The 12,977-nt window shown below is 55.2% G+C and overlaps 1 protein-coding gene across 2 annotated transcripts; it reads left to right on the top strand.

Moving 5' to 3' along the window:
* The first annotated feature begins 1,370 nt into the window (after positions 1–1,370).
* Positions 1,371–8,919, top strand: STX4 (syntaxin 4). 2 transcript variants are annotated; one of them, XM_056137645.1, is made up of 11 exons: positions 1,374–1,685; positions 1,873–1,974; positions 2,091–2,190; positions 2,309–2,383; positions 3,377–3,447; positions 5,385–5,493; positions 5,564–5,640; positions 7,119–7,256; positions 8,291–8,401; positions 8,478–8,573; positions 8,676–8,798. In XM_056137645.1, the coding sequence occupies exons 1-10, from the start codon at positions 1,656–1,658 to the stop codon at positions 8,553–8,555; spliced, it is 891 nt and encodes a 296-aa protein (XP_055993620.1). In that variant the 5' UTR covers positions 1,374–1,655; the 3' UTR covers positions 8,556–8,573; positions 8,676–8,798. The 2 variants fall into 2 exon arrangements, with proteins under 2 accessions (XP_055993619.1, XP_055993620.1); XM_056137644.1 differs by lacking the exon at positions 8,478–8,573 and having other exon boundaries at positions 1,371–1,685; positions 8,676–8,919.
* The last annotated feature ends 4,058 nt before the right edge of the window (positions 8,920–12,977 follow it).

Genomic DNA, 12,977 nt, shown 5'->3' with positions numbered 1-12,977 from the left:
GGTATCCCGGAAAGATGGCTGAGGAGGTAGCTAGGTGGGATGAGCAGTGCTTTGTTGCATCTAGATTTGGTCTATCCCAGCACCTCTGGCTCAGCACTGCTGAGTGTGGCCCCCAAACAAATAAGCAATAACAACAACAAAAGCAGCTCCTGGAAGAGCCTACGGGCCCAGGAGATCTGATGATCATTCCAGCTGCACTAGGGCTCCCTCTGCATCTTTGGGGACCCTTCCTATGCAACAGAGGGAGTCAGAGCACAGCACGTGTAGCACAATGGCACAGGGCCCCTGTTGAGAAACGCTTATCGAGAGGGCCAGGATTAGAGGGGACTGGCCCTGACAGGCTCAAGGCGAAGACTAGGAGTCATGAGCCGTATCTCCATAGACGCAAAAGACTCCAATTCTGTCCATTTTCAGTGAAAAGGTACCGAAACGCGCGCTGGGGATCCTGAAGAGAACAGCCAAGCCCAGGAGAGCTGACCGCCCACCACAAGGAAGTGCAGCCTTTTGGGGTGGGCGCTGGGGGGCAGACGCAGGTGAAAGTGGGCGGCCAGACTCCTAGGACACAAGAGACTCTTCTCAGCCTGCGCTGCCTGCCAGCAATCGGGGCGGCTGGAAGACAAGGCGGGCCGCGGGGCTGCAGCGTGGGAGCCGGGCTCCAGCCACCCACCTGGCAGAGGCTGCGCCACGAGCCACGAGCGTGCGCAGGAGCGGGAGAGCTAAGCCTGCTGCCTGGGTGAGGTCATTTCCCACCCCCGGAGTCTCTGCCGGCAAAGCCCTGCAATTCTCTGACGCTGGATGTACTCCTTCCTGAATTTCAAGGTCCCATGATGCTGAAAGCCCCAAATCCGAAGTCCTCGGTTCGGCCCACGCCCCTGGGCACGGACTGGGATCTTCCCTTCCACAGATCTCCTCTTAAAGCCCGATTCAACAAGGGTCCTTCCGCCCCCCCTTCCCCAAAGGTCGCCAGGGAGCTGTCTGCAGCGCCCCCTCCCCGAGGCCTCGGGGCGGCCCCGTGAGGGAGGAGCTTGGGACGTCGCGGGGAGAAAGGTGCTCCAGAAACGGAGTTGACAGAGACGCGGCACAGCACAGTCACAGCATCACGTTCCGTGGTCCGCGAGCTGGGGCTGCCGGTCACGTGACGCGAGGGGCGCGCGATGGGGTGATGTGAGACGCGGAGCAGCTCGGCTTACGTACGAATGACGCATTGCCACCCCGGCTGGCCGCGAGACTTCCGCTGGGAGACGCCACGGTTCCGGTCCGAAGGCGGGCTCTCCCATCCTGGCAGGTTCGCTTCCGTTCGGGGCGCTACAACTTCCGACCTCCGCCTTTGCCTGCGGCGGGGAAGGGACGCGACCCCGTGCGCATGCCCCGAGTCATCCCAGAGGGGGCGGGGCCGAGGCTTCGGGAACGGGAGGGGGGCAAGAAAAGGGAAATCCAACTTGTGGAATCTTGGGGGGGTCCCCGCGGCCGGCTGCTTCCCATGGATTGTGGATGGTGCTGGGAACAGAGCCGCTGAAACTCGTGGCGGGGGGTGCTGGGAATCAGCGGGGCGGGGGTGGAGGGAAGTGTCAGGCTCCGAGTGGGGTACGGCGTCCCAAAGTTAGGACTTAGAGGCCCTCCTGCCTCGGTGCCCGGGAGAAGCAGCACCAGGCGCCATGCGGGACAGGACCCGCGAGCTGAGACAGGTGAGAAGCCGGGCAAGCGGGGCTGGGTCGGATGGGCGGGGTGGGGTCTGTCTGGAACGCAGGACTCGGGGTCTTCCCTCCCCGAGAGGGATGGCCGAGGGCCAGGAAGGAAAGAGCCGGAAGCCCGTGGTCCTGTGGGGAGAGGGCGAAAGCAGGGAAGTGATGCTAATGACCCTGGCCCTGGCAGGGGGATGACAGTTCGGACGATGAGGACAAGGAGCGCGTGGCGCTGGTGCTGCACCCGGGCACCGCAGGACTGGGGAACCCAGACGATGAGTTCTTCCAGAAGGTAAGAGGTGGGGTCACGGCCCCGATTCATGAGGGGGCTGGAGTGAAGGAGTCAAGGAGCAGCTCAGTCTGGAGTACTTTCACATCTCCTCCGGTCGTCACGGTCACCTTCCTCAGGTCCGGACAATTCGGCAGACTATGGTCAAGCTGGAGAGTAAAGTCCAGGAGTTGGAGAAGCAGCAGATAACCATCCTGGCCACGCCCCTTCCCGAGGAGAGTGAGTGGAGCGCTGGGTGCTGGCCCCGAGGGATTGTGGGGATTGTAGTTCCGCAGCAGTGGTGGCCAGGGAGGTGTGGTGGGGAGTGTCTGTTGTTTGAGAGTCTTCTTTTGTTCAGGTATGAAGCAGGACCTGCAGAATCTGCGAGAAGAGATCAAACAGCTGGGCAGGGAGGTTCGCACTCAGCTGAAGGGTGAGCTCTTAAGACCTCACAGTTCCTTCCCTCTGGTTTTGCCCAGTTCCTGGTACATCTGGGGAGTGTGTGCCCAGAAAGAGCCCGAAACCCCAGCAGGCCCAGGTCTAGGATCTCCTTACTTGGCTTCCAATACATAGGACTTTCCATGCCTTCCTCTCTTTATAATGAACCTTGTATTCCTATAATTTATAACTTATAAATTATAAACCTTGTATTCCTATCATTTGTAATTTATAATGAACCTTGGGCTGAAGTGATAGCCTAGCGGTAGGGCGTTTACCTTGCACGTGTTCGACCCGACCAACCCAGGTTCGATTCCTCTGCCCCTCTTGGAGAGCCTGGGAAGCTACCAAGAGTATCTCACCTGCACGGCAAAGCCTGGCAAGCTACCCGTGGCATATTTGATATGCCAAACACAGTAACAAGTCTTACAATGGAGACGTTACTGGGCCCGCTCGAGCAAATCGATGAACAACGGGAGGACAGAGCTACAGTGCTACAATGAACCTTGTATTCCTATAATTCTTCCTGCCCACCATATAAGCAGACAAGCATTTTGTTAGGAAGTTTTTGTATACCTGTGAAAATTTATTGATACCTTATAAAGAATATTTAACTTTCTCTTCGTTAGAGACTCAGAATTTGTCTTTTTTTAATTTTGCTTTTTGGGCCACATCCAGCGATGCTCAGGGGTTACTCCTGGCTCTGCACTCAGGAATTATTCCTGGGGGTGCTTGGGGGACCATATTAGATGCGGGTATTGAACCATGTCATCCACGCGCAAGGCAAACGCCTTACCCACTGTACTATCGCTCCGGCCCCAGAATTTGTCATTTGTGATGAGTTATATTTCTTAGAAGAATCTTATGTAAGGTAGAACCTCTTTATTGTGTGTCACTGGATTATGATCCTGCCCTTTTCTTGGTCCAAAAACGATTTTTAGCAGCTGCAGATTAAACCCTCGCCCTCACCAACTGTGTCTTCCTACAGCCATAGAGCCACAGAAGGAGGAAGCTGATGAGAACTATAACTCAATCAACACAAGAATGAGAAAAACCCAAGTAAGTTTGTTCCCAGAACTAGGGCATTTCAGCAATTTCTCTGTAAATCACTAGATGTCAGAAGGAAAAAAGGAAGGTTACTTAGATATCATCAAGTCCAATCTGATGATTTTTCAGGTGAAAAAAAAACAGGATACGAGGAAGTTGGGGCTCACCCAAGGCCTAAAACCCAGGTTTTCTGACTCCTTTTCTAGAACAGTCTTGTTCCAATGAAAACATGGCCCCGATTTAACTGTTGTTTTTTTTTTTTTTTTTTTTTTTTGCCACACATAGAGCTGCTTAGGGGTTACTCCACACTCTGCACTCAGGAAAGTTACTCCTGAGTTCCTTGGAGAACCATATGGGGTGCTGGGAATTGAACTCGGGTCAGCCTCATGCAAAGCACATGCCCTATCTGCTCCTTCCCAGACCCAAACCTGGCTGTGGAGACAGTCTTCACAGTAGCCAAGATGAAGAACAAGTAGAAAAGACTTTACTCAGGGTGAACTTGGTGGCTTGTGTTCTGCCTAGAGAAGAAGAGGGAGAAGTCAAATGACAGGGAGGTTCCCTTCCCACATGACTTGAACATCTCTGCCTCGTGAGCAGAATTCAAGAAGGAAGGGAACTTCCCCGGGTGGAAGGTCACTGAATCAACATCTTTTTTTGTTGTTTTGATTTTGTTTTTTGGGCCACTCCTGGTGATGCTCAGGGGTTCCTCCTGGCTCTGCACTCGGGAGTCATTCCTGGCAGGGCTGGGGGGGGCGCCACATGGGATGTTGGGGATTGAACTAGGATCAGCCATGTGCAAAGCAAATGCCCTGCCCACTGTCCTATCGCTCTGTTTTCTGAAATCAACATCTTAATAAGGAGATTTGAGATGATCTCACTTCTGGGTGCTCCTTGAGGTATATTTTGGAGTTTGGAGAGGTCAGAGACAAAGAATTCTGAATTTCTGGAGCCCAGCAATAATCCCAGATTGAAGATGGAGCGGTTTAGGGTCTTGCAGTTGAAACCAGTAAAGCAAATGTGTCTGTGAAGAAGAATATCTTGGTCTGTTTGTTTGTTTGTTTGTTTGCGACATCTGGCTGTGTTTATGGCTTACTCCTGGCTGTGCACTCGGAGATCACTCCTGGCAGGACTTGGGATCATATGGGGTGCCAGAGATTGAACCTGGGCCATTAGGTCAGCTGCAGTGCAAAGCAACATCCTACCCGCTATATTGCTCCGGACTCTGAGGAAGGAACTGTTAAGAAATGGGCAACATAAGGCATCAGGAGAAGAGACAGGGTGAAAGGGCATTTCCGGGGGAGTCTGTGAAGGCTGAGCACCCCGAACAGCAGATGAACGTTTTGAGTATTCTTTGAGTTTGAGTATTTCTTCTCAGCATTGAGGATGGTGTTCAGCAAATGCTTAAAAATAAAAAAATTACCTGGGGGGCGGGGCTGGAGTGATAGCACAGCGAATAGGGCATTTGCCTTGCACAGGGCCGGCCTGGGTTTGATTCCCAGCGTCCCATATGGTTCCCGGAATACCTCAAGGGGTAATTCCTGAGTGCAGAGCCAGGAGTAATGCCGGTGCATTGCCCGATATGACCCAAAAAGCAAAAATAAATAAATATACTTGGGGGTTCCTACTGTGTGTGGAAGAATTAAGACCTTTGTGGGGAACAAGCAGTGTAGGTCCACGGAGGTGGTGGTGTGCCCTCTGGAGGGAAGTAGGGAGCCTCCGGTGGTGGGGGGTGGGGGGCAAGGGAGGAAACTGGGAGGGTCAAAGGGGAAGTGGGGGAGGGCAGGTCAGATAGGGTCTCGGAGGCCTGCCAAGGAGAGAATAGGTGAGTCTTTCATATGGCTTCGGCAGTGAGCACTTATACTGCTCTCGATGTTTGCTGAGCCATCGTGAGATTGAGGCCCAGGGCAGGCCGGGACTGAGGTGTGCCAACCTGTGCTCTGCGTCCGCAGCACGGGATCCTGTCCCAGCAGTTTGTGGAGCTCATCAACAAGTGCAACACGTTGCAGTCCGAGTACCGGGAGAAAAATGTGGAGCGCATTCGCAGGCAGCTGAAGATCAGTGAGTGGCGCGTCCATTCCCCCGGGCCGAGCAGCTAAGCCTGCACTGAGCCTGTGTTTCCCCTCCACAGCCAATGCCGGGATGGTGTCGGACGAGGAACTGGAACAGATGTTGGACAGCGGCCAGAGCGAGGTGTTCGTGTCTAATGTGAGCACCGTTGCCAGCCCCCTCCCTCTGGACCCCGCACTGACAGTGCCAGCACCCTTCCTGCTTCTGGGGCTTTGGTTTCTGGGCCATACCCTGATGATGCTCAGGGGTTCCTCATGCCTCCATGCTTGAGGGTGCCCAAGGTGCTTCTCAGGAGACCACGTGGTGCTGGGGATTGCAGCCAGCCACCCGTGCATATGAGCCATCTTCCCTGTCCGCTTTTTTTGTTTGTTTGTTTTTTGGGTCACACCCAGTGATGCTTAGGGGTTACTCTTGGCTCTGCACTCAGGAATTACTCTTGGCAGTGCTTGGGGGACTGTATGGCATGCTGGGGATCGAACCTGGGTTGGCCGCATGCAGGGTAAACTCCCTACCCGTTGTACTATTGCTCTGGCCCCGCTTTTCTTTTTAAGTTCTCTTCCCTTCATTGTTGCTCTTGTTGAGGTTGTTATTATTGTCATTGGGGAAACGAGGGAGTCACATTCAGGCCTGGCTGTGGTGCTCCTTGGAGGTCACTCTTCAGGGTCACTGTGGAGTTCACATATGTGTTGCCCAGAGGGCACACTTCCTGTCTGTGGTGCTCGAGCATCTTTTAGCTGTGGTGCTCAAGAGTTGCACCCTTCCTGTGGTGCCCACACACATCTGATGGCTGCGCTAGAGCTCACAGCAGAAAAGCTGCTGGGATGGTGCTCAGGTTGGGCACCCAGGATTTAACCTGTGCTCTCAGGCAGGCATTCTGATCCTTCAGTGAATCCTCTGCCTGTCTTTTCTTTTTTTTTTTTGAGGTCACACGCAGCGATGCACAGGGGTTACTCCTGGCTCTGCACTCAGGAATCACCCCTGGTGGTGCTCAGGGGACCGTATGGGATGCTGGGAATTGAACCCGGGTTGGCCACATGCAAGGCAAATACCCTACCTGCTGTGCTATTACTCCAGCCCCTACTGCCTGTCTCTTTAAATGTTTATTGTGTATGGATGTTTGAGCCATACCCACTGTGCTTGGGTGCTCCCCGTTTTGTGCTCAGGGGTCAGAGATTGACCCAGAATCAGCTGTATGCAGAGCAAGCACCTTACCTCTATTTTTTTTGACTCCCTCCTACCATTTTCTTTAAGAAACAGGGATTCCTCAGTGGTGCTCAGGGAAGTGGGGGGCCATTCTCAGAGGTCGACCGAGTGATGTGAGGTGGATGAGTCTATGCTAGCGTCAGCGATCGGGCCCCTTGAGCCAGGGTGAGGGACAGTGTCAGGGACCACAATGCAGGGCTTGTGCCGCACCCCTTGGTGCCGTCTTGCACCCGCCCACCCCCACTTTGTTATTTATTTACTTATTTTTGCGGTATTGAGCGAACCAGAGCCTCACACAAGTGCTGGCATCAGGCGCGTGCTTGACCAGGAGTCCCTGCTCCAGGATTGAGGGGTGCAGGGGTATGTCTGGCCCCAGGCTGCTGACCTGCTGCTCCACCCCGTCCACCCCGCAGATCCTGAAGGACACACAGGTCACTCGTCAGGCCCTCAACGAGATCTCAGCCCGGCACAGTGAGATCCAGCAGCTCGAGCGCAGCATCCGGGAGCTGCATGAGATCTTCACTTTCCTGGCTACTGAGGTGGAGATGCAGGTGGGTACTTGCCACCGTGTTGGGTGAGAACCGCCACCATGACCCCCTCAACCCTTCGCCTCCCTCTTCAGGCTTTCCTCTCGCTTACAGCTCCCCACGTGGAGCCAGACCCCGGAGTCACGTGTTTCCAGACAGCCTCTCCTCCTGACAGACCCCACCCTCCAACTTGCTGCTCTAGGCATCACCCCAGCCCCAGCTCTGCCACTCCCCTGGGATCCACCCTTAGGCCACCAAAAGCCGGTCACAGTTACCCCCGGTCACAGCTACCCCCTCCAGTCTGCCCCAGGCTTGGTGGGAGGCTGCCACCCCTGAGCCTGGTTGGACAGGATGAGAGGGGCCCCTAGCCCCACGCTGGAGGGACTGGCTTATTGGTGCTGCAAGTCATGGGGAAGGAATTTCCTTTGGCACATCATGACCTGGTAGTGCCGTGGGGAGTCAGGAATAGGGAGGTTCTAGAAGCATGGATGAATTGGAGAGGTTGGCGAGGGAACAGAGCTCATCCTCTCTGGAATGGAAAAACCCTTGGAAGGCCCCTAAGCCCCCACTGCACATAGAGGTTGTAGGGGACGAGGGAGCTAGGCCAAAGGGACCAGGTGACAGAGCAGGGCTGGCAGCCGCCTGAGGAGTGTGATTCCCCTCCAGAACTTTGTTGGTGTGGAGGTTTTTTTGGGGTGGTTTTTGTTTGTTTGTTTGTTTGTTTTTTGTTTTTGTTTTGTTTTTTGCTTTTTTGGGTCACATCCGGTGATACTCGGGGATTCAGGGATTACTCCTGGCTCTGCACTCAGGAATTACTCCTGGCAGCACTCGGGGGACCATATGGGATGCCGGGGAGTGAACCCGGGTTGGCCACGTGCAAGGCGAATGCCCTATGCACTGTGCTATCACTCTAGCCCCTGTTGGTGTGGAGTTTGCTGCTGCGAATGTCCTTCAATCAGTGGGGCCCAGGAGGAGGGCGGCATGGGTGGGCAGACATAGCTGCTGGGCCCCCTCCTTGAGTCATCTCCCTCCTGAGTGTCCCCCCAACCTCTGGGCAGGGGGAGACGATTAACCGGATTGAGAAGAACATCCTGAGCTCAGCAGACTACGTGGAGCGTGGGCAGGAGCATGTCAAGATGGCCCTGGAGAACCAGAAGAAGGCACGGAAGGTGAGCTCCGTCCCTCCTGCTGTGCCCCCGGGCAGTCCCGCAGCCCGAGTTTCCTGACCCCCCTCCTCTCCCACAGAAGAAACTGTTGATTGCCATCTGTCTGTCCATCACTGTCCTCATTCTGGTGGTCATCATTAGTGTCTCATTCACTTGAGAGCATCATCCATTCTTGGTGAGATATTGTGGCCTGCCCGCCCCCCCACCCTGGCCCACCCCACGCCCGGCCTCAGCCTGTCCCGCCCCTCAGACCCTCTTCTCCTTCCTTCCCTTGCAGGCACTGAGAACTCCAGGGACCCAGGGTCTGCTTTCTCACCCATGGCTGGGGAGGGCAGGCCAGAGCCTCCAGCTAGCCCGTGCCTCGCTCTGGCCCCGTGCAGAGAGGCAGACACTTCTGGGCTTAGCAGCCTTTCATTCGTGGGCCTCCCCACCTGGATCACAATGCCTAGGGCAGCGCCCGCAGTGTCCTCTTTGGCTGGGACATGTGGTTTTGTAAGAAATTAAAGAAAAAAGAGCTTGGAGATTCCCCTGTGCATGTGTGTTCCTGGAAGGGGGGCCGGAGCCAGCCTCCCTGCCTCCTGGCCCAGCCCAGACAGGCTTGGGGGCTGTGGTAGGCACTGCCGCAGACTGGCATGGCCCTTCTGCTCTCCAACAGGAATGGGAAGGCCGGGGCCATGGTCACCCCCACATCGGGCTCAGTACCGTTCTGGAGAAAGATGGCCAAGAATACCAAACCCTGAAACCGGCCGGGCCGGGCCGGGTGACCCAGGTGAGAGCTGTGTGTGGCGTCAGTGGGCATTCCTGAGCCCAGAGGAAAAGGCGCCAGGACCAGTACTTGAAGCTGCTCGTGTGGATGCAGCCGCCTGGGTAGGACCCATCGACCACATTTGATTGCCCTGTCCGGTGAGAAGCCAGTTACAGGAGCAGGTTGGAGGAAGAAGCTGCCAGGCAAAGGGAAATCCAGCAGGCCAGGCTCTGCCTAGAAAAAGGCAATAGCACAATGGGGCTGGAGCAATAACACAGCAGGTAGGGCGTTTGCCTTGCATGCGGCCAACCCGGGTTCAATTCCCAGCATCCTATATGGTCCTTCCAGTACCGCCATGAGTAATTCCTGAGTGCCCAGCCAGGAGGAACCCCTGTACATCCACCAGATGTGACCCAAAAAGGAAAAAAAAAAAGGCAATGTCTTTTTTGTTTGTTTCATTTTTTTTGTTTTTTGAGCCATGCTGGTGATGATCAGAACTTGCTCCTGGCTCAGGAATCACTCTTAAGAGGGCTCTGGAAACAGTATGTGGTAATGGGGATCAAACCCAGACCAGGCTTGTGCCAGGCAAGTGCCCTACCCAGTGTGCTATTGCTCTGGTCCCAAGGCAAAGGCAATGCCTTTTTTGGGGGGGGGGGGCGGCGGGGAGACACACCCAGCGATGCTCAGGGGTTACTCCTGGCTCTCACTCAGGAATTATTCCTGGCGGTGCTGAGGGAACCATATGGGATAACTGGGATTGAACCCAGGCTGGCCTTGTGCCAGGCAAGTGCCCTGTAACTATTGTTCCAGCCCCAGGCGATGCCTTTGAAACCGGAATTCAGCTTGGGGAGCCTGGGACGGAGAGTGACAGGAGCTAACTGCCAAGCCAGTGAAGGAGGCAGAAGGGCCTCACCCCTATTGGGTTTTATTTTCTTTCCTTTTTCCTTTATTATTTTTTGTTTTTGAGCCACACCTGCCGGTGCTCAGGGCTTGCTTCTGGCTCTGGGCTCAGGGATCACCTTTGATGGTGCTCAGGGAACCATATGACATTCCATGGAATTCAGGTTTGCCATGTGCGTAGAAAGTGCCTTACCAACCCTGTAACAGCTCTCTAGTTCCTCCTTAACTATTTGGTGGTTGTTATTTTGTTTTGGGGTCACACCTGGTGGTGTCTAGGGCTTACTCCTAGCTCTGTGTTCAGAGATTATTTCTGGAGGGCTTGGGGCCATCTGAGGTGTCCTGGATCAAACCCAGATTGACCCACTGCAAGGCAAAACACCTTACCCCTGACCCCTCCTTTTCTTTCTTTTTTTCTTTTTCTTGGTTTGACCTATTCCTGGTAGTGCTCAGGGATTACTTATGGCTCTGTGTTCATTCCTGGCAGGCTCAGGGTACCATATGGGGTTCTGGAAATTAAACCAGGGTCAGCTGTATTCAAAGCAAGCACCTACCCATCTGTACCATCTTTCCAGCCTGCCCTCCCTCCCTCCCTCCCTTCCTTCTTTCCTCCCTCCCTCCCTTTTTCTTTTTCTTTCTCTTTTTCTTCCTCCCTCCCTCCCTTCCTTCCTTCCTCCCTCCCTCCCTCCCTTTTTCTTTTTCTTTCTTTTTCTTCCTCCCTCCCTCCCTCCCTCCCTCCCTCCTTCCTTCCTTCCTTCCTTCCTTCCTCCCTCCCTCCCTCCCTCCCTCCTTCCCTCCTTCCCTCCTTCCCTCCTTCCTTCCTTCCTTCCTTCCTTCCTTCCTTCCTTCCTTCCTTCCTTCCTTCCTTCCTTCCTTTCTTCCTTCCTTCCTACATCCAGAGGTGCTCAGGACTTTATTCCTGGCTCTGCACTCAGGGATCATTCCTGGCAAGCTCCAGGGAGGCACTCGGGATCAAACCCAGATCAGCCGTGTGCAAGGCAAGCAACTTACCCACTGTACTATGGCTAGTGTCCCAGCCTTTCCCTTTTCTTGCTTTGAGTTTCTAGCAGCGTGGTGTTTGGGGGCCATGCTGTGCCCTGTGAACTCAGAACCTCTTCCAGGCTCTTTTCCTCTTTTCTATTTTTGGTTGTTATTGCAATGACTGGAGTGCTTGCACTCTTGATTGTAGTGTACTAGGAACTGCACATTTTGTCCAGGCTCTGGGGATCCCAGGCCTGGATCAAGCTCTTGGGCATAACAGAACTGAATTTGGGGCTTCAAAATTCGAAGATGTGGTGCCAACTCAGTTTCAGAGTTAGGCCTGGATCAAGCTCTTGGGCATAACAGAACTGAATTTGGGGCTTCAAAATTCGAAGATGTGGTGCCAACTCAGTTTCAGAGTTAAGCTAACTCCTGACTCGCTTCTGGCATTGAGCTCGGTCCCAGAGCCTGCCGCCAGCTTCCGTCCCACCTTCCCTCCCCACGCCCCAGGCCCCCATTGCTGCCACCAAGCCAGATGCTTCAACACACACGTGGATGCCCACGTGAGGCCAGTCGTGTAAGGGCAATGATGTCCGAGGTGCCGGCTAGGACCCCGCCCGTCCATGGGGCGGGGAGGCGGAGAGCCAGAGAGCAAAACTGGGCAGCAGCCACTGGCGACCCAGCCTGTCCCGCCTCTGTCCAGGGCCCAGGGCAAGGCTGCCTGGTGGCCCTGAAGTGACCCCGGCGTGGCAGTTGCAGCGCGCTTGCGCCAGACCCCACTGTAGGGCGGGGCTGAGGGCAGGGCCGTCGCAACTGGAAGCCGATTGGCCAACAGGGTGGGGCGGGGCGGAGGGGGGGGCTGAACGCTGTCCAATAGCAACGGGACTAGGCTGCGGCCGTGGGCGGGGCCTCAGCGAATCCGCTGCTGCGGCGTTCAAAGGCGGTTCAGTTGGTCATCGCTGGCCTCGGCTACAGCGGACGGCGGTGAGCTGGGGAATCGCGCGAAACGGCCTGGCTGGGCCCCACCGCTCACCGTTGATTTGCAGCTGCGGGAAACTGGGAAGGGACCGACGTCCTGGCCACCTGTCCTGCTCACGGATGGACGAGCTCCTCGTTCTCAGCAGTATGCAGGCAGTCTGGAGGTCCCCGCGAGCGATTGGAAAGTTCCAGGGCCAGAGCACCCTGAGAGAAAGGAACACCGGTTTGGATCTGGGTCCTCCGGGTCCCCTGACCCTGCCTTTCCTGCTTTGTGGCTTGCATCTTTGGTGGATTCTTGTTCTGCGGGTCACCTTTGCCCACACGCATCCTCTGCCTTCAGAGTAAAACAGCAGCCCCAGGGCACCTCCTGGGAACCGAGAGACCGAAATCTGCCGGGAACAGGTTACTTCAGTGCAGCTGCGTGGCCCCGTGCCCCGTGGCCTGGAAGCACCGCACTTCTCTGGCTTGGTGCAAGTGAGACCTCAGGTGGGATCATTTGAACTTCCCGGTGGTGTGCGGGGACCGTTGGAAGGTTTTTGAAGAGGTGAGGGCAGGTTTGGAGGTGACCTAGCAGACAAGGGTCCCTTGGTTATACCCCTTTTCTGTGAGAAAACAACCTGAGTTGAAGAATTTTCCATGGAAACCTGGCCTGGCCCCCCGCAGACCAACCTGTAGGGAGCAGGATGTTGGTTGGGTGCACCTTACCCGGACCTCTGCTGCGTGGCCACGGTTCAGTCACAGTGCTTTCCCCTTCCTGCCTCCTGCACTTAGTGTTTCACGGTTCATCTCTCCAAGAACAGGGGCCAGATTAGTTTAATCTAGTGTATAGGTCAGGCTATATTAATCTGTCCAGGAGTTGTCCACCTTAAGTCCAGACCTTCCCCGTGGCCATGGTATATGTGAAGGAGGAGCAGATAAACACTGACCGTTCCGCCCTGTGGGAAATCGTTCCAAGCAGACAATTTTCCTGCTCGGCCC

The sequence above is a fragment of the Sorex fumeus genome, unplaced genomic scaffold, assembly GCF_029834395.1.
Source record: "Sorex fumeus unplaced genomic scaffold, SorFum_2.1 ptg000126l, whole genome shotgun sequence".
In the NCBI taxonomy this organism is placed as follows: domain Eukaryota; kingdom Metazoa; phylum Chordata; class Mammalia; order Eulipotyphla; family Soricidae; genus Sorex; species Sorex fumeus.
Note: the sequence above shows the minus strand (reverse complement) of the source record. Positions and strands in the feature narration are given on the sequence as shown.